Consider the following 24,822-nt stretch of genomic DNA (forward strand, 5'->3'; position numbering starts at 1 on the left):
TCCCAAAACGTGTGTTGTTGCAATACATTTGGGATACGTTGCGGGTTGTGTGTGAGCTGTTTTTGTCACTGGCAGTTAGCTTCTCCGTGCAGATCGTGATGTATTGATCTGGTTGTTGTGTGAGAAACATCATGGTGTTTATGTGTACCGTGTACTCACTACTAAGGCAACTGACCTATGAAGCTATGCTTGGTGACAAGTGAGTAAAAGAATGTTCTTTCTCAGACTGTAATGACAATGAACAGTGAGTTCACACATTAACAGGTTTTCCTGTTTTAACTGGCCGTATTGAGGGTAAAATAGGAGGATTGTGTTTTCCCCCCCCGGTTCCCTGGGGACTTTATCACCTCCTATCAGACATGTTGTGCATTAATTGTGTCTTTTGTGTGGTAGGGATACGATGTGACTCTTAGCTTGATTGCTGAGGTTGTGCTAAATCTGCTGGAGAAACTTATTTCCTAAAGGGAAATTGGTTTGGTTGCTGTCATGTGTGCTTAGCAAGGCCTGTGGTCGATACTAATCAAGAATGATGTATTCTCTCATTGTGAAAAAAACGGCGTTCCTCTGTTGAGTGTTTTTGCCATTTTTTGTAGGTGATGATGGGTTGTGTGTGTCATGTGACCTACAACTGGGTTGTACTGGCCACAGAAGCACATGTGTATGTTGGACCGGGGTTCTTAGAGCCTTCTCTATTCTGTGTTTTTCCTTAGTAAAAATCAGATAGCAGGTTAGCTCATGCGCTGTGTGGAGCTGTGAAACGCTTCATAGAGCTGACTATGACTGTGTCATATTCTCTTTTTGTCGTTACGTCGTATCATGGGTGTGGGGTCGTAAAGGGGTGAACTGGTAACCTTTCCTCTCCCCATTGTTCTGTCGGTCAGGGGTACACCCCCTGTCCTTCAAGGTTCCCGTCACGTGGCGGTTCGGCACGTTACGGGGGGGGGGGGGGGGGGGGGGGGGAGGGAGTTCCTGGTCCCACGGCCTGGTATATTGGGCGTGTGCACCGCAGGAATTCCCCCGCCATAGAGTACGTCACCGTGCGCGTCTCTGTTGGTAGGACTTCCGTGTGCTGTTCAGGTCCGTGTGATGGATCTGTTTTCAGGGGGGGTGGTCAGGGCTCCTCCTCACCAAGCGCCTACTCAGGCCTTCTGTGAGTTCGGACTCCTTCTTCCATGTGAGGAAGCCTCCATCAGAGTACAGAGCCTTCCTCCTCAGATTGTCAAAGTGAGTGGACCCTCTAGAAGGGTCCTTTTCTATTGTATGTATATTCGATTCAATTCGTTTATTGAGTGTGTATGGGTTCGGTGCCTCTTCCCCGGAGGCCCTAAAACCAGTTTTTTACATGGCTCAAGGTGCAATATATTCTTTTCAATCTGTACAGCTCGCGTGGGAAGTCTCTCTGGGGATCCCCGTCTCTTTCATATGGGAGGGTGGTGGGATGTAAAAATGTGAACATTTTTTACCCCGGCTGTGTAGACTGGGATACATACTGTTGATGCTTCCTTCTTTCTATTCCAGAAGTGTTGGAGTTAGGGAGTGTCACACCCCTCTTGTCGTTCCCCTGGGCGCCTTGGGGATTCAATGACAGGTCTAAATAGCCTGTTCATTGATGGGGGTGTGTCCCGACGCACGTATAGTGCTAGCTCGCTGTAAACAGGCGATTGACTGGCACGCCTTGGTTGCTTGTGGTTGAAACAGCGTTTTTATAAAGCAACTGAGATGGGGGTTTTTCCTCTTCCGGCGACCACATCCCATGACCTGGGTGGGTTGTCGACGGATTCTCGTTCATGTCTGGGGGATGATGACGGGATGGATCTGAACATATGTAGTGGGGTCTCACGCCCTTGGGGTGGGCCACCAGGCGCGGTTCGTCCGAACGTCTGGGTGGCGCCTTCTTTTCATGTTAAGATCAACACGCATATCTGCCCTTCTCCTGGAGTAGGCATGTCGGCGTGGTTAGGGCACGGGACTGGTTCTGGTCACGCTGGTCCAGATCAGTTGAACCCGTTGTCCGCCGGGGATGCAGATCTGCTGTTCTGGTACCCTGAGGGACTTGGGCTTTTTTCAGGGGGAAAAATGCCAGGTCGGTCTGGGTGTCACAGGGTTAAGCGCTATGGAGACCCTGGTTGGGTATGTTTTTACTCAGCACTGTCGTCATGGCTTACAGCCATGCCATTCTGTACGCGCTCGATCTCGTCGGATCTCGGCCGCTACACAGGTTGGTCCTGGTTAGTACTTGGTTGGGAGACCGCCGGGGAATACCGGGTACGGTGTGCTTAGGGGCTGGTTCTCCATTATTTTTCGCTCCTCTCTCACGCATGGCGAAGAGGGGCCTGTGGGGGTGGTTTTTTGACCTCCTCTGGTGACCCTGTGCTTCCCGTACCGCCAGGCCCGGTCCGAAGTGATGTTTGCGACCCGTAGGCCTGGGTTAACCCTTTTTGGAAACTGAAACACTTGTACTGCGGTATAGCCGGTGTATACCCGCAGGTGTGTTTTGGAGTTTTTTCTTGAGGGGTTATAGGAACAACCACCGCATTGGGTAACACCGAGGTGGTTGATTCCCTGGTGTGTTGGAGCAGTGTCAACTCCCGGGTTCACCGTTTGAGGGTGCCCCTGCACGTTCATGACGTCTGCCAATCGTGTCAGCCTTCTCTGCCTCGACCCCTCTGGGTGGGGGTTGTTAAATGGAGGCTTGGTCATGCAACACCGCCAGCTTACGCTCCTTCCGCCGGGGCGGCTGTGTTCAGCTGTCCCCTCTGGCGCCTGTCTCGTCCGCAGTCTCCAGGCTAGGGTTAACAGCCTGTTGCCTGGTTTTTCCCCGGTGCGCTGCCTGCTTTTGTTGGTTAACCTTTTTTGTGTGCTTACGGCCATGCTGACTGCCTATTCTGCAGGGTCAGTGTGCCAGGCGGTGTACTATTGGGGGGACGGGGCCCGCTCGGCTTACGGCCATACCGACCTGAACACGCCCGATCTCGTCCGATCTCGGAAGCTGGGCAGGTTCTGGCCTGGTTGGTTCCGCCTGGGAATACCAGGTGCAGTAACTGAGGGGCCTTTGTCCGAATACGCTGGCGATGTGGGGGGCGGGGCACTACGTGCCCACCTGGTGGGGTCTTGATGCTGGCATCATGGACTTCTCCGGGCCCCCATTCTAGGGAGTCCAGTCCTTTTGGTGGGTCTGGGTCTTCCTTCGTGCTCCGCTGCTACGGCCTTGCCACGGGGTTGGGTTTGCCCTTGACCCCGTGATTCTGGGGGCAGTAACGAGGTTGTTCCTCCGTTCGTTCCCGGGTGGCATGCGGGTTGTGCGTGTGTGTAGTCGTGGGGTCAAGCCACGGTCTGCTCACCCTGTGCGTTGAGTTGCTTGAGTGCCTCTTCGCACGGTCGGGTCCGTCGCCCTCCCGTGACGTCCCTAATAGGGGGGCTACCCTCCATTAGGGGGGGTCGGGGGGGCTCGGCCCTCCCTGTTCTGATGGTTTTGGGGGGCTGTCAGCGGGGTGTATTTGTCAGCCAAGTGGCTCCGCTTGGCCTCCCTTGTGCAGTAGCGATGCCAAGCTAAGCCACTAACGATACAGAACGTTAGGTTATGACTATAACCAAGTTCTGTTAGTTAGGGGCGATGCTTGGCATCGGACGGCCGCTGCAGCCCTTGTCCTCACCTTGTGGTGAAAGCTTGGGAAGGAGGAGAGCAGGTGACCACACACCTGCTTATGAAGGTAAGCTGATGAGGGGTGTGGTCAGACTAATACTGGTATTAGAGGTACATTTGTGGTTTATTCAGTACGCGTGCACGTACGCGAGATAGTGCAGTAGCGATGCCAAGCATCGCCCCTAACTAACAGAACTTGGTTATAGTCATAACCTAACGTTAATGCTACTACTACATAAACTGAATTTATACTGAATTTGTCTTACACTTAATGCAGGGATGTTCACAGCATTTCACTTTCAACCAGGTATCTGATTAATTTAATGTAGCAACTAGTTCACCCAGTCCTTGTTGGACTGGTTGCCTAGTGGAGATTTATGATTCACTGACTGTAGGCTGTAAGAAAAAAAGCTGCAAGAAAACTAAATGTCTGGCATCTATGGTTTCCAAATACTGTCAAATTACAGTAAAATCAAATGCATTTACAGATTACAACCTTTATTTAATGGTTAATATTTTGATAAAAGGTAATTTACTGTATTTTTATAGCATTTACACTCTACACAGTAGGAAAACAAAATAATACCGGTTTTGACCAGCAGCGACGAGGCAGCTCCATTGGGAGGGGGCGGGGCCGGGTGGGAGGGGGCGGGCTGAGGGGGCGGGGCCAGGATAAGGGGCGTGGCTAAAACCTACACGTTTTTTCAAATCGAAATGTTGACAGCTATGCCGCCCGCATCAATTCAAAATTTGAAACCCCAATGCATTGTGGGGGGGGGGATCCCCACAATGCAACGCAGCTGTTAATCAGTGTTGCCAGATTTGAGAATAAGCCCGCTATTTGGCATACCTTTGATAAGACTGGCCGGTTCGGATATTGTTAATCCTATCTGGCAACCCTGCCCTTCCGCTGTCTCCGCACAGACTGACCACGGTTTTGATTGATTGATTGAAAACTTTATTAACAGATTGCAGAATGGGTACAATACAGTACAGCTCAATACACACAATTGTTAAGGGGATGCAGACCAGAGAAAGACTTTCGTCTTGTTTAAATCAGGGTCCCCCATTTTCAATTCATCATAACATGACATGTGACAACAGTGGCATACAGATAGACACACACTGCTACATCTTTTTTTTTTAACAAATGTTTTCTATTTTCTTTTTTTTAACATGAAACTAGACAAACAATACAGTAACAGTAATAATCAATGATAAATCACAGGACAATGACAGAAATAATAATAACAATAATGACAGTCCAGTAATTAAATCAAAATAAATGTAGATTAAAAGACATAAAAATAATAAATACACACTGCTACATCTATACATTTATGACATACCAGATTAGCAAATAAAGTACTGTTTGTGATACAAAAAGAGTCTAGAAAAGAGAGTATATACATTTGACGTAGAATCGTACATTAGGTGGGGGGGGGGTTGGGTGGGGGGGGGACTGTACATTGGAGGTGGTTGGGTGGGTGGGGTGGGGGGGTTGGGTCGGAGGGGTGGGTGGGGGACACTGTACAACTGTACAAGCACAACTGTACATTGGAATATTGACAAAACCATGTTTGGTAATTTACTGTACATTGGAGGGGGTTGGGTTAGGACATTTACAGGGGCCAGTTTCGAATTGCAGTCTCCCGTAGGTGTTCTTTGAGAGTGGTTTTGAAAGTTGGTAGTGATTCACATCCTTTACATCTTTGGGTAGGGCATTCCACATTGATGTGGCATAATTGCGAAACATGTTTATTCCCTGTTTGAGCCGAATCTGGGTTTAACATGATTTGTGGAGCTCCCTCTGGTGTTGTGGTCGTGGTATTCACTGACCTTTGGGAAGTATTTTGACATGGGTACCATTGTCGTATATTGTATCTTGTAGACCAGGCCCATTGCAAGTTGCTGTACTCTGTCGTCTACTCTAAGCCATCCTAGGTTGTCAAAGTGGGCAGGGGTGAGGTGGGTTCTAGGAGTAAGGTCAAGCAGTAGTCTGACCAGTTTGTTTTGAGATGTTTGTGTAGCAGGGTTGATTATCCCTACTTTATGAGAGTAGATGTACACTGTCACCATGCAGGTAGGGGGGAACGCAGCAGATCTGAGTCCAACTGAATCCCCGACTTTAGTGCAGGAGTATTAGAGTGGAGCTTTAGCAGAGGGAGTGGATGGGGCCTAGGATTTACTAACTTAGGGGTAGTGCGCTGGTCCTTCTTGCCCTCCAGGGCAACTCGCAATAATTCCCCACACACCCACACTTCTCCTAATACTACCCACACCCTCCCACACCCGGTGGCAGTAGTGATAGATGATATACTTTCTCCCCAAAGCAGTACCTTTCCTTGCTGATGAGCAGAGACCTGTCCCAATGATGCCTAGGCTCTTTAGCTGCTGCTGTTAGCTCCCCTGTTAGCTGTTAGCTCCCCTGTTAGCTCCCCTGTTAGCTCCCCTGTTAGCTCCCCTGTTAGCCTCTTTAGCTCCCATGTTAGCTCCCCTGTTAACTCTCCTGTTAGCCTCTTTAGCTGCGGCTGTTAGCTCCCCTGTTAGCTCCCCTGTTAGCTCTCCTGTTAGCCTCTTTAGCTCCCCTGTTAGCTCCCCTGTTAGCCTCTTTAGCTCCCATGTTAGCTCCCCTGTTAGCTCCCCTGTTAGCTCTCCTGTTAGCCTCTTTAGCTGCGGCTGTTAGCTCCCCTGTTAGCTCCCCTGTTAGCTCTCCTGTTAGCCTATTTAGCTCCCCTGTTAGCTCCCCTGTTAGCCTCTTTAGCTCCCATGTTAGCTCTCCTGTTAGCCTCTTTAGCTCCCCTGTTAACTCTCCTGTTAGCCTCTTTAGCTGCGGCTGTTAGCTCCCCTGTTAACTCTCCTGTTAGCCTCTTTAGCTGCGGCTGTTAGCTCCCCTGTTAGCTATCCTGTTAGCCTCTTTAGCTGCGGCTGTTAGCTCCCCTGTTAGCTCTCTTGTTAGCCTCTTTAGCTCCCCTGTTAGCTCTCCTGTTAGCCTCTTTAGCTCCCCTGTTAGCTCCCCTGTTAGCCTCTTTAGCTCCCATGTTAGCTCCCCTGTTAGCTCTCCTGTTAGCCTCTTTAGCTGCGGCTGTTAGCTCCCCTGTTAGCTCCCCTGTTAGCTCTCCTGTTAGCCTCTTTAGCTCCCCTGTTAGCTCCCCTGTTAGCCTCTTTAGCTCCCCTGTTAGCTCTCCTGTTAGCCTCTTTAGCTCCCCTGTTAGCTCTCCTGTTAGCCTCTTTAGCTGCGGCTGTTAGCTCCCCTGTTAGCTCTCCTGTTAGCCTCTTTAGCTGCGGCTGTTAGCTCCCCTGTTAGCTCTCCTGTTAGCCTCTTTAGCTCCCCTGTTAGCTCTCCTGTTAGCCTCTTTAGCTCCCCTGTTAGCTCCCCTGTTAGCCTCTTTAGCTCCCATGTTAGCTCCCCTGTTAGCTCTCCTGTTAGCCTCTTTAGCTGCGGCTGTTAGCTCCCCTGTTAGCTCTCCTGTTAGCCTCTTTAGCTCCCCTGTTAGCTCCCCTGTTAGCCTCTTTAGCTCCCATGTTAGCTCCCCTGTTAGCTCCCCTGTTAGCCTCTTTAGCTGCGGCTGTTAGCTCCCATGTTAGCTCTCCTGTTAGCCTCTTTAGCTGCGGCTGTTAGCTCCCCTGTTAGCTCCCCTGTTAGCCTCTTTAGCTCCCCTGTTAGCTCTCCTGTTAGCCTCTTTAGCTCCCCTGTTAGCTCCCCTGTTAGCCTATTTAGCTCCCATGTTAGCTCCCCTGTTAGCTCTCCTGTTAGCCTCTTTAGCTGCGGCTGTTAGCTCCCCTGTTAGCTCCCCTGTTAGCTCCCCTGTTAGCCTCTTTAGCTCCCATGTTAGCTCCCCTGTTACCCTCTTTAGCTCCCCTGTTAGCTCTCTTGTTAGCCTCTTTAGCTGCGGCTGTTAGCTCCGCTGTTAGCTCCCCTGTTAGCCTCTTTAGCTCCCCTGTTAGCTCCCCTGTTAGCCTCTTTAGCTCCCATGTTAGCTCCCCTGTTAGCTCCCCTGTTAGCCTCTTTAGCTGCGGCTGTTAGCTCCCCTGTTAGCTCTCCTGTTAGCCTCTTTACCTGCGGCTGTTAGCTCCCCTGTTAGCTCCCCTGTTAGCCTCTTTAGCTCCCCTGTTAGCTCTCCTGTTAGCCTCTTTAGCACCCCTGTTAGCTCCCCTGTTAGCCTCTTTAGCTCCCATGTTAGCTCCCCTGTTAGCTCTCCTGTTAGCCTCTTTAGCTGCGGCTGTTAGCTCCCCTGTTAGCTCCCCTGTTAGCTCCCCTGTTAGCCTCTTTAGCTCCCATGTTAGCTCCCCTGTTAGCTCTCCTGTTAGCCTCTTTAGCTCCCATGTTAGCTCCCCTGTTAGCCTCTTTAGCTCCCCTGTTAGCTCTCCTGTTAGCCTCTTTAGCTGCGGCTGTTAGCTCCCCTGTTAGCTCCCCTTTTAGCCTCTTTAGCTCCCATGTTAGCTCCCCTGTTAGCTCCCCTGTTAGCCTCTTTAGCTCCCCTGTTAGCTCCCCTGTTAGCCTCTTTAGCTCCCATGTTAGCTCCCCTGTTAGCTCCCCTGTTAGCTCCCCTGTTAGCCTCGTTAGCTCCCCTGTTAGCTCCCCTGTTAGCCTCTTTAGCTCCACTGTTAGCTCCCCTGTTAGCCTCTTTAGCTGCGGCTGTTAGCTCCTCTGTTAGCTCCCCTGTTAGCCTCTTTAGCTCCCCTGTTAGCTCCCCTGTTAGCCGAATCCGGGTTTAACATGATTTGTGGAGCTCCCTGTGTTGTGGTCATGGTATTCACTGACCTTTGGGGAAGTATTTTGACATGTACACCGTACCTTGGTCGTGTAGTGTAGTGTGCTGGTCCAGCTTTAACAAATTATCTCTGTATCTTTTCAATGTAAATAATAAATCAGTGTTATGTTAGCGTACTGAGCTGTGGTTAAAGGCCTTAAAAAACGACAGTGTTGTTATGTTAGCTACTGAGCTGCTGCAGGCCTTAACCACAGTATTATGTTAGCTATGAGCTGCTAACTATAGAGGCCATAACCACAGTATTACATATACTCTTGTTAGCTTTATGAGGCTACATCAACACGCTCCTATGAGTGCAGCATATGCAGCTTTATGAGGCTACATCAACATCCTATGAGTGCAGCTATAATGTTAGCTTTATGAGGTTACATCAACATGCAGGCTCCTATGAGTGCAGCTATTTAAAGGCCTTAACCACAGTTGTTATGTTAGCTACTGAGCTGCTGGTTAAAGGCCTTAAAAAACTACAGTGTTGTTATGTTAGCTACTGAGCTGCTGCAGGCCTTAACCACAGTATTATGTTAGCTATGAGCTGCTAACTATAGAGGCCATAACCACAGTATTACATATACTCTTGTTAGCTTTATGAGGCTACATCAACACGCTCCTATGAGTGCAGCATATGCAGCTTTATGAGGCTACATCAACATCCTATGAGTGCAGCTATAATGTTAGCGTTATGAGGCTACATCAACATGCAGGCTCCTATGAGTGCAGCTATTTAAAGGCCTTAACCACAGTTGTTATGTTAGCTACTGAGCTGCTGGTTAAAGGCCTTAAAAAACTACAGTGTTGTTATGTTAGCTAATGAGCTGCTGCAGGCCTTAACCACAGTATTATGTTAGCTATGAGCTGCTAACTATAGAGGCCATAACCACAGTATTACATATACTCTTGTTAGCTTTATGAGGCTACATCAACACGCTCCTATGAGTGCAGCATATGCAGCTTTATGAGGCTACATCAACATCCTATGAGTGCAGCTATAATGTTAGCTGTATGAGGCTACATCAACATGCAGGCTCCTATGAGTGCAGCTATTTAAAGGCCTTAACCACAGTTGTTATGTTAGCTACTGAGCTGCTGGTTAAAGGCCTTAAAAAACTACAGTGTTGTTATGTTAGCTACTGAGCTGCTGCAGGCCTTAACCACAGTATTATGTTAGCTATGAGCTGCTAACTATAGAGGCCATAACCACAGTATTACATATACTCTTGTTAGCTTTATGAGGCTACATCAACACGCTCCTATGAGTGCAGCATATGCAGCTTTATGAGGCTACATCAACATCCTATGAGTGCAGCTATAATGTTAGCTTTATGAGGCTACATCAACATGCAGGCTCCTATGAGTGCAGCTAATGTTAGCTTTATGAGGCTCTGCCCCCCCCCCCCCTCCACTCCTCGAACACCCACCTCGCTCTGCCCCCCCCCTCCACTCCTCTAACATTTTATTTATTAATTTTATTATTATTATTTTATTTGTTGCCATTAAAATAATAGGCAAGCATAGGGCTAAAACATTTTCATAAACAATAATATAATTTTTTGTTATTTGGTTATAATAAGGGCTTTTCTATGCATTTGTCTGATTGATTGATTGATTGATTGAAAGCTTTATTGACAGACTGCAGAGTGGGTACAGTACAGCTGTATTCACTTGTTGCGGTGGTCTCAACGGAACAATTTTGATTGACAGTCGATTCTGCCAATCACACCGCTGTTGTGTGTGGGGGCGGCGTCGCTTGACTGAAACTTCGGCTCTGCCCCGGCAACCATTGCCGGGCCAGAGCCGGTTTATCTTTGGCGAGCCCGAGTCGGCTCTGCCCCGGCAACCATTGCCGTGCCAGAGCCGGTTTATCTTTGGCGAGCCCGAGTCGGCTCTGGCACGGCAACCATTGCCGGGCCAGAGCCGGTTTAGCTTTGGCGAGCCCGAGTCGGCTCTGCCCCGGCAACCAGAGCCGGGCCAGAGCCGGTATATCTTTGGCGAGCCCGAGTCGGCTCTGCCCCGGCAACCATTACCGAGCCAGATCCGGCTCATCGTTGGCGTGCCGTGCCGGACATATGCCGAGTGTGCCGACCGGTAGCCGGAATTGGGCAGAGTATGCTGGCCACCTGGGTGGTGTAGTGGATACAATGGACCTGGATCTCAAACACTGGCCTCTTTTCTTGATCCTCCAATCATAACTGTTGCTTCACTTCAATGGACCTATCTCAAACCTGCCCTCTTTTCCTGATCCTTAAATCAAACCTGTTGCTTCCCCAAGCAACATTTATGATTGGAGGATCAAGAAAAGAGGGCAGGGTTTGAAATAGGTCCATTGTATCCACTACACCACATGCAGTATAAACCCATTAATTTTCTTTGATCTATCTTATCAAAGTAGTAACCCTAATGCTATGCTAAAAAGAGAAATCCCTGAACTGTAGTCAGATGAATGAAAGTGAAATTCAGAATCAGAATCAGATAATTTTATTGCTTTTTTAAATGTACATACATTCAGAAATATGTGATATGCTTGTTTTTCCTGGCTCGTCAAACGTTTGTAAACATAATACACCACGTATATTCTTTCTATACAAACTATACATATACAAGGTAAAAAAAAAGCAGATACATTTTTTTTTTAGTTCTACAGTGTACAGTAAGTAGCAGCAGTGTGTGTATGTTTGTGTGTTTAAGCATGATGAGCATGATTTTCTTCTTCTGAAGGTATCATTTGTGCCAGTGTGCAAATTCCTATCTGTCAGGTATTTGAAATTGACACTATGGGCTCTGTTACTGTAATATTAATCATTTCTATGAGCAGCACATACACTCTTGAAGGGTAAGAACTACCGACAGACTCCCTTTCCAACTCCGTCATGTTCAAGATACACACTCCTTTGGCTCCAAAATAACTTATAACTTAGATATATGATTACAATGTGTATGTATTGGCTTGGCATACTTTATGGCCTCACCATCAGTTCATTTGAGAGTGAAAAAAAAAGCAGTCTGTGAATCTTTGCCCCAAATGCTTTGCTTCAAATTAAAGCTAATACAATATATATACATGTTTACCTAATACTGCACATTATTTCAAAAAGCCAGAAGATAACAATGTAAATACATTGTACGGTAACCGTATAGCCCAATTATCTATTGTGAGTTTTACTTTCATGTGAGCAATCTTTTTGTAAGATCGTGTGTGGTTTTTATTTATTATGTATTATTTTTTTCAAATAAAGTATAACTAATTTCTAAACAAAGCCCTTCAACTTCAGATGATGCCCTCAGCAGCGACATAAGAGATTCCTATTGTTAGATAATTTTTTGCAATCGAAAATGCCTTGGAAACTCAGCCGTATTTTTTTTGGACCCCTGTAGCTAATGTCTGGTCTCAACGCAGGAGACGGAGCGACGTTAACCGCCATCCGAGTTCACCTCTGTTCCAGATGATCCTGTCGGGAGAGTTGACCTGTACACATCCAGTCCACGTCACATTACCCCCTCTCCTCCACCTGTGATTAAATCAGAAGGAGAGAGTCGCAGGAAGACAGAGCAAAAAAGAAAAGGGTCTGGGGGAGAGAGAGAGAGAGAGAGAGAGAGAGAGAGATATTGATTCCTCCACCTCTGCCACTCTGCCAGAGTGTCAGGATCTCCCGCCAGGAGAAACAGATCACATGGCTAGAGTGATGGATGTGGCGCTGCAGGAGCCGGCACTTTTGCCATCTGGACAACCGACACTGTATATCAACCTCATGCACAGCGAATTAAATTTACATTTGGACGGCTTTCCCCGGGCATCACCCGGCACAGATGTACCTCTCTCCTCTCTCTCTCTCTCCTCTCTCTCTCTCCTCTCTCTCTCTCCTCTCTCTCTCCTCTCCCCCTGCACCTCCTCTCTATTTAATGGGTCTGGGCTATTATCTCCAGGTCTATTACCTAAAAAGATGATGCGAATTCCGTAATACAAATGGCATTATGACAGTAGAGATCGCATTACACACCGGGGGCGAATGAATGTCGGACAGAATGACATCACCCTTAATTGCCCCCGAGAAGAGTTTGATACGGATCCAACTAGCGGATACGGATGGGCGGCCGCTGTCTCGGGGAATAACGGCGTTCATTACATTTTGTTATTGTTTGGGTGAAAATAATTTGGGGTTATTCTTGTTTTATTTCTCTGTCTTGTTTTTAGTTTTTTTGCAGCTGTTGAAAAGACGGATTGTCTGTGTTATCCAGGTGAACCACTTTCACAAAGCGCTCCCTCCATCGCTCCGTGGCCCTTACAACTTCCTGTTGATTCTGTTCTGCGTGCGGAGAGTTTAGGAGTTCATCTCAGAGAGACGTTATTGGGTGTTGTGTGGCAGAGACTTCAATTTCATTTTGTGATTTATAGTGTCAGCGCGAAATTAATGTAAATGCGTGCGTGCTGTGAAGTGCATCTTGGTTCCCATCAAAAAAATGTAGTCCAAGCGAGGATAAGCAGAAGGCTGAATTTACTACAGCAGTTCCCTGGGCCCAGAAAGGTTCCATAGCAGAGGAGCCGCCACAGCCCTGAAGAGGCTGCCATGCTTACATGAAACAACCTTTACCGCAGAGCTGATCAGATGGCTCGGGGCAAGACTATAAAAGAACATTGCAGCATATTGTTTTACACTTTTCCTTTTTTCCTTTTTCCCCTTGCTTTGTTTCATTTGCCCTTTCACATTTTTTCCGAGGGGGTCCTCGCTATTGTGTTTGGCAGGTGAGAAGCAAAAAGAAAAATAAAGAAATCCAGGGGGGCGGGACGTACGGAGCCTTGAGCGTAGTGCGAGTTGACAATCATGCCGTGAACTTTGGCCCAGACCGTTCCTCAATAATCACATCAAATTTTGTGTGTTTGTAAGGAATAGGATGGTGTCGCCTGGAACGCATCACAGCAGCTGCTACCGCGCCGGGCGGACGTGTGACACCACGTTGACAGATAGATCTACCGGCTAAACAGACGAGTCTGTCTGGATTCCCTCTACTTCTAATCTAACTCTTCTCTCCTTCAACCCCCCCCCCCCACACACACACACACACACACACACACACACACACACACACACACACACACACACACACACACACACACACACACACACACACACACACACACACACACACACACACACACACACACACACACACGCACAAACCTGGACACACCGCTTTTGCTAGTTTGGAGTGGGAACCATTTGACCAAATCGATGCAGTTTGAAAAGGACAGTGGTTCATACAGGGGCTCATACAGAAATAAGCATTTTATCATAAAGTATTCTGTATTTTGTTGTGACATAATAAACAAACTTGAAACTTGAAAACTTGAAGGATAGAGACGCTGGCTTGTTATGAACGGAAGGTTGTTGGTGTGATGGCAGGAACAATTTAAAGTGAACGAATAACCCTTCCCCTCCCTCGACACCCCATCGCTGAGGTGCCCTTGGAGCAAGGCACTCAACCACCAACCGATCCAGTGCAGGAGCTCAGTGGCAGACCGTTTGTGTTTTGTTGTTGTTTGTACAGGTGTCTGGACCTGTGTGGGTTTGAAGCAGGGCATCGCTGGAAAAGAGCATACGTGCTTGCTTAGCGATTCTACCCTGGGCAAATAATAATCATCTCTCTCTCCCTCTCTCTCTCTCCCCCTCCAGACAACAGACGACCTACTGGTGGCTTCGGCCGAGTGTCCGAGCGACGACGAGGACATAGATCCCTGTGAGCCGAGCTCAGGTGGGTTAGGTTAGTCATCTCTTTTTTTTTATTCTACTTCTCTATTCTGGGTGTCCCTCTCTCTCTCTCTCTCTCTCTCTCTGTTCTTTCACTGTAACATATCACATAGGCTCATAGTGAGACTCCTCGCTGTCAGGTGAAAAGAAGCGGCTGGCTGACTCCACATGTATCGGAGGAGGGAGGCATGTGGTAGTCTTCACCCTCCCTAGGCCGACAGTGGGGCAATGTGCGCAACGACCAGGAAGGGAATTGGCATAACGACTAAATTGGGATGGGAGAAAAATACAGAAAAAAGTGAGAGAGAAAAAAATAGATAAAAAAAATAAAAAAGAGGGCTGACTGTGGTGTATATGACATAACTGGGAGCTGACGATCATTACATCTGTGTTCTACTAATGCAGACACACAAGAGAGATTCATCTAGCTTATAGCCGTTAGTTCTTATTTTACCACATTTAATTTGAGGCTGAGATTCCAACAAGGGCCCAAATTCACTCATGATAATGCACTGGTAACCTAGAAACACCAACACTAATAATATTCTTTATATTCCCAAAGCATCACACAGCTTAATTTGCATTCTGTTGATTCATCGCACCAATCACAGCCCTGAAAATGTACTCGGAACCTAGCAACACCTTTTGCCACTCCTACATTTTCCCATCCTACAACAGCAAAATGAAAACTTGTTATGAACAATTTGATCAATGAGAGTTGTATGATAGCCATCATGTACTGGGGCTTCGGTTTTGTGCCTGTGACTGCAGCACAGCAGTACCACCACGTATCATGTATTATTGCTTAAGTGTGATACAGAAATAATGTTTATTATTAATAATGAATAATTCATATTATGGTTCATACTCTTGAAAGGCTAAAAGGCAGCATCTCAACCCAAAACCATTGCCTCCCACCGCGATCGTGATTACTCGTGTATATTATGTGTATACTCGTGTATATGGGAAACAATAGGTTTGAGGCGAGAAAATCTCAGAGTGATTGCTCTGCAAGAACTCTTCCCCCTCAGAGGGAATCAGGACAAACAGGAATCAGGACAGACACTCCCCACACTAAACGTTCCCAGTTCAAAAGGTAGGCGATACTGCCACCTTGCGATATTCGATCGTCATTGCAATTCCAACATAGGCAGATGTGCCAGGGAGAACCAGGGAGCTCCGGGCCGAGTGTTTAGAAGGGGGATCAAAGGAAAAATATCAACGGATCAAAACCAGAGAAAAGTCGGGTTTGGCGCTCAACGGTTGGCCACGAAACCCGACTTGTCTCGGGTTTGGCGGGCAAAGACTTAAAAATGCAGTGAAATTGAAACACTAGAATCTTTAGGTTTGTGTGTTCCCAGCTCTGGAGCCAAACTCCTCATCTCTTGCTTCGCCACACTCAGAAAGCAATTAAGTAGTGCTTCCCTAAGAATGAAAGGATTTTCAAGTGCATTCTGAAGATATCGAGAGCAAGAAGAACAATTAAGTCTAGACTCAAGGCCTCTCTCTCACTCACCGTATCGATCTGTATGTTGTAATAAAGCCGCTGCTGAGTTAATGTCTGGTCCATAGACTACTGACTTCCTAGTCTATTTCTCTGGCTTTTTACCCGTAAAACCGGACCATAATAGAGTTATACTCTGTCTCTTATACTACACACATCAGATATTGTGTAGTGTGATATTCCCACTGGACACCTTTACAATAAGATCCGATGTACTGTACACCTTCTGCTTGTATCAAATTCAATACGCCAGAGACCGGCCTGTGTACCGCATTGGGGCGTAAGGTAGTTGCATTAGCTTATTCTCCGACAAGGTCACCTGCCAAAACATCAGCCGTGAACTGTCTGATGCTCCAAGGCGTGCCCTCCCTGGGCAGAGTAACCTCCCCTCTCCTTCTGTGATCGTCAGGGAAGGGATTTGACACCAGAGCTGTGGGCTCCCAGGGTGACAGCTGTCCAACACCAAATCCTGATTAATATCAGCATTCAGGGGCCATTCACACGCTCTGCCAAGCACTTCGCGCACCCTCCCCCTCTCTCTCTCTCTCTCTCTCTGATAGTGGTGCCATGCGTGAAGGAACTGGATCCGCTGCTACTGATATAGAGGCCACTTTCTCATATTACTCTGAGACGGAGACCATTGTATGGCCCCCATAATACATTACCGGTATATGTAATCAATGGTCGTAGAATAGTGAATGATTCTGTGAGCTTGCTGGCCACCCCGAAGGCCAAGTGCCCCCTCCCCCTCCCCCACCCACACACACACACACACACCACACACACACACACACACACACACACACACACACACACACACACACACACACACACACACACACACACACACACACACACACACACACACACACACACACATACACACACACACACACACACATACACACACACACACACGCACACACACGCACGCACACACACACACACGCACACACGCACACACGCACACACGCACACACGCACACACCTCTCTCATGTGAACTTCTCCCCAACTCCCAGCCACGAGTTGAGGCTTTACTTGAGAAGTGCATACAGTACTGTGGGGGCGTTACAAAGTGATCCCATGGGGAGGGGGGGGGGGGGGGGGGGGGGGATCAGCGTAGCTCATGCTCATCTCTCTGTGGCCCCCAAGGTCAGCTGTAGATCATGTCGTAGATCACAGGACACTCGTCCCACAGCGGTTCCCCGTATCAGCCATCGAAGGACATTGATCGGGCCAACTTACTTATCGTCAGGCTTTATTTCTCTTACTGCCGGAAACCATGGCGAGCCAGAGGCACCATGCAGTAGCTAATCTTCCAGCCACGGCTAAGATTAGATCATACTGCAGCAAATTGAATCCTCCCCTAGTTCAGGAAGCCACATAGGAATACACACACGCGCGCACGCACAGGCCCCCATGATGCCGCAACACATCTGATCTGTCACAGGGGGATAACGGTGGAGGGGGCGGGGGACGGTCAGTGTCTGGGACATCAATGTTTGTGGTGAGAGTCAACTCAAAACAGAGAATGAAATGTCTGTATGTCACTGGTAGCATTAATCAAACAAAAAACTAAAGACCCCCTGGTTAATAGTATATTTTTCAAGTATGTTTCCATGTAAAAGTAATTTAATAATAATAATAATAATAATAATAATAATAATAATAATAATAATAATAATAATAATAATAATAATAATAATAATAATAATAATAATAATAATAATAATAATAATAATAATAATAATAATAATAATAATAATAATAATAATAATAATAATAATAATAATAATAATAATAATAATAATAATAATAATAATAATAATAATAATAATAATAATAATAATAATAATAATAATAATAATAATAATAATAATAATAATAATAATAATGAATTACATTTATATAGCGCTTTTCTAGACACTCAAAGCGCTCCCCACAATGTACGGTGGAAATGGCCTCCTTCACCACCACTCGTAACCTTGGGCTACGCAGGCTCAATGGCATACACTGGCACCAGGCACACATTACTCTACAGTCTACACAATGGCTGAACGGCTCAGGAGACAGGGATTGATATCAGCCAATTAATGGGAAGGGATGATTGTGTGGCCTTGATGTCAGAGATCTGATTGGGAATTTTACCAGGAATGACAGGGAACCACCTACTCTTTGCGATAGGCGTCCTGGGTGACCGAGATTCATATCACGCAGGACCTCGGTTTTAGTTCATCTGAAGGACGGCACTCGCAGCTATACGGTGTCCCTATCACTGTGACAGGGGCATTGTTACTGACTGGTCCAGACTGACTAGTTAGCAGGTGTGCTGAAACTCTGTAACGTGACAGATTGCGGAGCACAATGCAGTCATGGGGATAAGGAGGCATGAATATCGACATTCACATTCAAAGAGTCGTCCTTGTCGAGGCATATTTCACAGAAAATATGAGTTAGCCGGTTGAGGGCCTTGAGACCGTTTGATCGTCTGAAGAAAATGTAATTTGGGCAAAGTGTTTGTGCGGGTGCGTGAGGGATTGCTGAGAAGGTGGGTTGCTTGGTACAGCAATACCCAAGGATACCCTGTAGAACTCGGTGGTTCGGGGTCGGTGTTAGGCTCCCCTGCACACCTCCTAACTCTGGTGTCATGCAGGGCTTTGACAGAGGGCAGCTGTTACCAAGTGACCCCATATCCAAGGTTCCGACCTTCCTTCTCTCATGCCCTTCATTCCTCATTCCTTCATTATCTGAAATGATTTTTCTTTTAATAAAATAATAATAATAATAATAATCTAACCTTACTCTCATGCACTTCTCCTAATATACTAACCTACACTGTAGCACTCAACACTTTGATGAACATTGTTACTCAGCTGATAGAGTTGTGCGCTTCCTGATGACTTGTCGTACAGAACGTGTAAGTCGCTTTGGATAAAAGCATCAGCTAAATGACTAAATGTAAATGTAAATGTCCTCACAACATCCCTTCTTTACAGCGTGTCCTTCATGTTCAGCAAGTCCAACCATGGTGTGCTGGCAGCTGTTCACATATTGATAGATGTATGTCAGGACACATTCCAGCAAGAGCCAACAGCAAATATTTTGTAAAGGCCCCATGGCTAAACCAAACCTTGTCTGAGGCCGTAAAGCAGAGCTCCTGCCTACAAATATAAAAAAGAAAATCTTATATTCACTCTCTGGAGATTGGAGGTGTCACAGTGAAGAAAAAATCGAACATGAAATGATATTTAGCCCCTTTTGTCCCAGGAAGGTGTAACACAAGTATGACGTTGTTTGGTATCACTGGATCCCATGCAATTTCAAGGTTCATATGATATCACAGGCTTTGCGCTCTCTTAAAAATGGAGCCGACTACGGCCGTCAAAAGAAAAGTGATGTTAATGTCACATGATCCCCAGGCTCGTCGTTAGGGTTCAGAGGGTTGAAAGTAGAACAAGGTAACCAAGGTCAGGATGGAGTTATAATTCACATTTTAAGATCATGGTGACTAATGTGGCAGTCTAATTGAAATACAACCTGTGGTTCTATTTTTCACTTTGAGATATCAATTATTTTAGAAATAGGGTACAGTTTAACCCTTATGTGGTGTTAGGGTCTCCAGTGACCTGTTTCAAGGTTATAATATGTAATAACTACCATGTAGTTGATTTTATTAGAACAAGGCTTTATGATATCCTCCACAACACATATATAAGCACAGCAATGTTTCACCATTTTGAAAATTCTGAAGGTATCTGCAGAAAAAAAGGTACGTCTGTGGTGTTAGGGTCATTCTTGACCCGGCAAGGTAAAACTATACTAAAAATACTAAATATAAATAAATAAAATAATAATAAATATACTAAACTTTTTTTCAGAAGGTAGGTAGGTAGGTATTTATTTAGACAACAAAACATATACAGCTCATTATCACATATTTGCTTTTGTCAAGGTTAGGAACGAAAAAGCCAATGACTTATTTACATCATTGTCCTTGGAAGTCAAGGATGCTTGATACATACACATACAACTCATTACAGAAAATCATTCACAATTATTACATTTGAATAGCAATAATGGCCCAACCCTTAATTAATACAAACATGTTAATTTGTTGAGACAGTTATATTCTAATATTGTTCTATTATAGTCAGAAAACATTATTATCTATGGGTTTCACATTTAGTATATTATGATTGAACAACCTCATTTTCATCTTAAAAATAGGGGACATGATGTGTCTCGGGGGCCATCAAATCAAATTACAATGGGATTATATGGTTATGAATGCATAATGTTAGTTAGGATGTAGTATTAACTATATTGAGTGATACTCCTTTCATTTTAGTGGTCAGGACTGAGTTAGACCCCGGGTCAACATTGACCCGCTAACAACGGTCAGTGGTGCCAATTCCTAACACAACATGAGGGTTAATTCAATATAATTACTTTTCATAATCAAATCTGACTAGTTAAGCCCTGCCTGATCGTCAAATCAGCCAGTTTCAACAACAAAGTGTGTGTGGGTGGGTCGCTTATTGTAAATTGCAACCTTGGATTACATTGTCTGAACACCAGACAAGAGAGCAGACACACGTAATTAACTGCCTTTATTGTAAATATTAACTTTAACAATGAGAGGGTACAGAATACATTACAGCTGACTTGAAGCGTTTTGGAAGTGCAGGTTGAAAAAAGATTTGCAGAGCAGACTGCTATTTAACCAGTGATGTACAGTGAGGTCATCAGTTAGGTAGGAACATTCTGTTATGAAAGCCAGATTTACTCATACTAAACCTTAGTGATAACAAAATCATTCTAGCGCCAATACAGCTTATATTCCTAATTTCCTATGCAGTACCGAGCTCTGATTACCACAGGACTTTGAGCACATATCATCTGCCTTGCAGCCACGTCTCCCATGGTACAATATTACCTTATTTTGCGGTCTAAGGCTTTAGCTATTACACCTAGGCATTATGAATTTATCTCCTGGCATTATTTCAGTTTTTTTTTTATAAAAATCTTTGCTTTAGTCATATGTATTACATCAGAAAGATTGTCCACCTGTAGGATAAACAAATGACCATAGTCCACTGCCGCTGTCCTTGGAACGGAAGCAACCCGGGTGTGATTTCAGTGTGCTCAAACACCAATTTCAAGGGATTCAGTTTACTGTGGATTTTTTAATAGGCCTACTGTAAAGACCTAGGTCTAACATAACAGATTATAAAATAGATCTTTCCATATACTGTAAATCCAACCACACACATAGCTTTACTGGAACATAATGCTTGATGATACTAGTCTCATTACTACAGGCTCGGCGGCCCTTAGATAAGCTGGCTTAGGAGGACAGACACACTTTTGCATAACACAAGCATTAGCTAAATGCAAATAAAATTGAATTGCACTTAGAAAATGAGGTCCACGCGCTGATATTTCAATGAAAAGGCATTAGCTTTATTTAATATAAAGATCAATAGCTTTTTCTTAAACCAACTCTGGTGTAGATCTACTTAAACGTTTTTTGTTCTTACTTAACCATTTGTCTTGACTATACTTGCCAGCATGAGCTATTAGGCAGACACATAGATTTAAAGCCAAGATGCTGCCCAGATCCCACGAAATTGGATAGTGCAACTTTAGGCTACCAGGCTAATCTATCCACGCAATAAGGAGATTAATTAAAAGCAAATTAATTATTCATTCATTTTCAGCTTTCTATTAACAGTATTATTTGATATTTAAACCAAAATAGGCTCATGATTTATTTGGAGAAGCCATGCAATTCTATGTAAAATCAGCATCCCCATATCAGCACCCCCATAGTGGAATGTTTTTTTTGTTTCATAACCACTTTGTCCCGCCACTGTGACGGTCCTTTGACTGTGAGACTTGCAGTGGAAGTAGAGGCTCCTTAGAGCGAATCATGAAATAGTCAACAATTCGGGGATTAACCCCTAGTTAGGCTCAGTGAAACTGTAATACAACATCTACCACTCTCAGGATTTATATCAGTGGAGCTTTAATGTATGTTGATTGAAGCCAGAATTACCTACACACACATACATATACATATACATACACCAAACCATGTCATACAACACATACTACTCTCATGACGTGTGAGCACTGGATATCTCAGTCCATGCAGCTTTAATATGAAAACAACCCATAATAGCCAGCACATACACATTCATTACACACACACACACACTCACACACACACACACACACACACACACACACACACACACACACACACACACACACACACACACACACACACACACACACACACACACACACACACACACACACACACACACACACACACACACACACACACACACACACACACACACACACACACACACACACACACACACACACACACACCACACACACACACACACACACATTTGCACATTTATGTTACTGTGTAACAGATGGGATAGTAGGCTAGCTCAGTGTCAGTTATACACACATGTTGAGTTAGTTAATAGTGAGGAGTGTTGCGCATGTAGTGACACTGTGTTTGCATGTAGTGCAGCGCACTAGATAAGCCACACAGTTTTCAGCAGAGATAGAGGAGAAAAGAGGATAGAGCAGAGAAAATAGAGCAGAGGAGGGACCGTGTACTGTAGGGTGCTAATGTGTATATAACAGTATACTCAATATGTTGTTAACAAATTAAGAGTATAGGTAAACAATTAAGCCTTGGCCCTTGGCTTTACTGCTAGCGTTAGCCTTGCTATCAACTCTCTGTTGTTATATATCAACAACATGGATTTGGTAACTATACTGATCAGCTAACTACCAGACTAGGGTAGACTACCAAAATCAAAGCTATTACCTCCAGGAGTTTAATAAATAACGTTACGGACCGCAAGGTCAGATTTGTCTGCCCCCACTAACTGAACGAAAACTCAGCGTCATCAGTCCATTGACATCCATATGGTGGCCAAATACCATTATGCATCCTATTTTACAATCACACTGTCAAATTAAGCATTGCAGATGAAATATGAATGCAGAAAGGTGCAGAAACGGCATTGCCTATTTTTTGTCTAAAAGGTTTTCAAAAACATTTTCTCAGAGCCCAAATCGCAGTGCGTCTGGTCTATCTAATCAACTGTCTGATTTGTAATCAGCTGTCTGCATGGTTTGGTCTATCCAATCAACTGTCTGCTTCGTAATCAGCTGTCTGCTTCGTAATCAGCTGTCTCCATCGTCTGGTCTATCCAATCAGCTGCCAGTTCAATAGCATCCCTGTCCCCTCAGTACAAAGTGAAACTAAATGATTCCCAAACACGAGTGAATAAAAAGGTGTCTTCATTCCCTCCAAAAAAGTCTTAATCAGAGTTAATTGATTTCAAACCCCAGCCTCTTTTCCTGATCATCCAATCATAACTGTTAATTCCCTACAAATAAGCAAGGATCAAGAAAAGAAAGTCAAGTCAAGTCAAGAGTTTTATTTGTCACGGCAAGTATACAATGAAATGCGGGTGGTCTTGCCCGCAACGATGTGCATAATACAATAGTAATAACACATAATAGAATCCAATAGAATGACATTGTGAGGGCGGTCAGGTGGCGTAGCGGAGATTGCGTTCATCGGAGGAAGCATGTGATATAGCCTCCACTCTCCCAGACCGACTGTGGGGGGTAAGTGCGCAGCGACCAGGAAGGGGATTGGGAATTGGCATAACGACTAACATTGGGATGGGAGAAAATCGGAGGAAAAAAGAAGGGGGAAAAAGATCAATAAAAAAAAAGAAAAAATAATGACATTGTGCAATAAAACAGTAAAACAGTAAACAGAGTAGGGCATATCGGAATATGTACATGAGTTATTTACAGAGCATGGTAGGACATGCTAGGTCCTGTGGTAGTGCAATACACTGTTACGGATGAGGCACTGGGTCTTTATGTACATGCTATATTATACAATCTCAAGTTATACTATACTATTCTTCTTAAAGTGACCTTTCCTTAGTGGCCATAAGTGTGGGCGTGTGCAGCATGAGTGTGTGCTTGCTCATGTTAAAGTGGCTGCTAGTGTGTGAGTGTGTACAGTGTGTGGGTCGTGTGTGTGCTCATGTGTGCTTGTGTGTGGAGAGTTCAGTTTGAAAGCAGGGTTTGAGATAGGTCCGTCCTGTGCAGAGAAAGGGTTTCTCTCCTTTTATTAAAAAGGAATGCCCAGGAACACAGCAGGTCCAAAAATAATATTCTGTTTAATCGTTACTGGAGAGCAACGCTCACCATTTCCCCCCATCTCTGTATATTCAAGTAAATAAACAACGTCCTCTTCCTCTGAACCCACAGTACCTTTTATCTCCCCTCTCCCATCACACTCTGAGCTCAGTGGAGTGTCTGCCGTAAAATCGCTTGTAGCGTCCTCGTCGGATTTTTTTTTTTGCTGATGTTTACACATTTACCTTTTCTCCACCCTCCCCCCTCTCCCCTCTCCCCTCACCCCCATCATTAATTATGTAAAGGCTCCAATCGTGTGGAGATCTACGCTGCCATGTCATTGAGACGGACGCGGTTATGAGCGACGAGTAAACAGAGAGCATCACACTCTCCTTGCAACGCCTCTCGCTTCCCATGTTGATTCTGGGTCGCAGCAACTCTTTGGATTCATGCCCACAGACTGCAGGCTCAAGTTAATCATCTTTTACTCAGCTTCCTCCTCAACTCTCTCTCTCACGCTGCACGCATGCCAATGCAACTACAATGCTTGTCTGTAGACACACTGTCAGAGACGGCGGGGGATCGGTTCAGCAGACAAAATACACCTTTTTCCTACAGTAGATTATCTCAGGAGTGAGATCACAACATGTATTCATTCATCAAGCAGAACCTTTATTTTGCACCGCTGCTGCATCACTATGTGGTCAGTATGACCTTCAAACGTGGCCAAATGTCGATCCGTTCACTGTTATTATCACACATTGTCAATCTCTCTCTCTCTCTCTCTCTCTCTCTCTCTCTCTCTCTCTCTCTCTCTCTCTCTCTCTCTCTCTCTCTCTCTCTCTCTCTCTCTCTCTCTCTCTATCTCTCTCTCTCTCATATGAGGACTAGCCCAACAGTGCAAGGTTACCTACTTTGCTTATCCCACATTACATGGAGTGTGTTCTGTGAGGAAACTGGAT

At 45.4% G+C, this 24,822-nt stretch overlaps 1 protein-coding gene across 1 annotated transcript in view; it reads left to right on the forward strand.

Moving 5' to 3' along the window:
• The window catches only part of LOC311234125 (neurexin-1a-beta-like), a gene marked incomplete at both ends in the record, with an annotated part of 153,088 nt that overhangs the window by 113,280 nt on the left and 14,986 nt on the right, over positions 1–24,822 (forward strand). The window contains one exon of the mRNA XM_084321242.1: positions 14,082–14,160. Coding sequence (XP_084177368.1) covers positions 14,082–14,160 — 79 coding nt within the window. The remainder of the gene's footprint in view (positions 1–14,081; positions 14,161–24,822) is intronic.

Source organism: Notolepis coatsorum, assembly GCF_963971535.1.
Source record: "Notolepis coatsorum genome assembly, chromosome: 9".
Lineage (NCBI taxonomy): Eukaryota > Metazoa > Chordata > Actinopteri > Aulopiformes > Paralepididae > Notolepis > Notolepis coatsorum.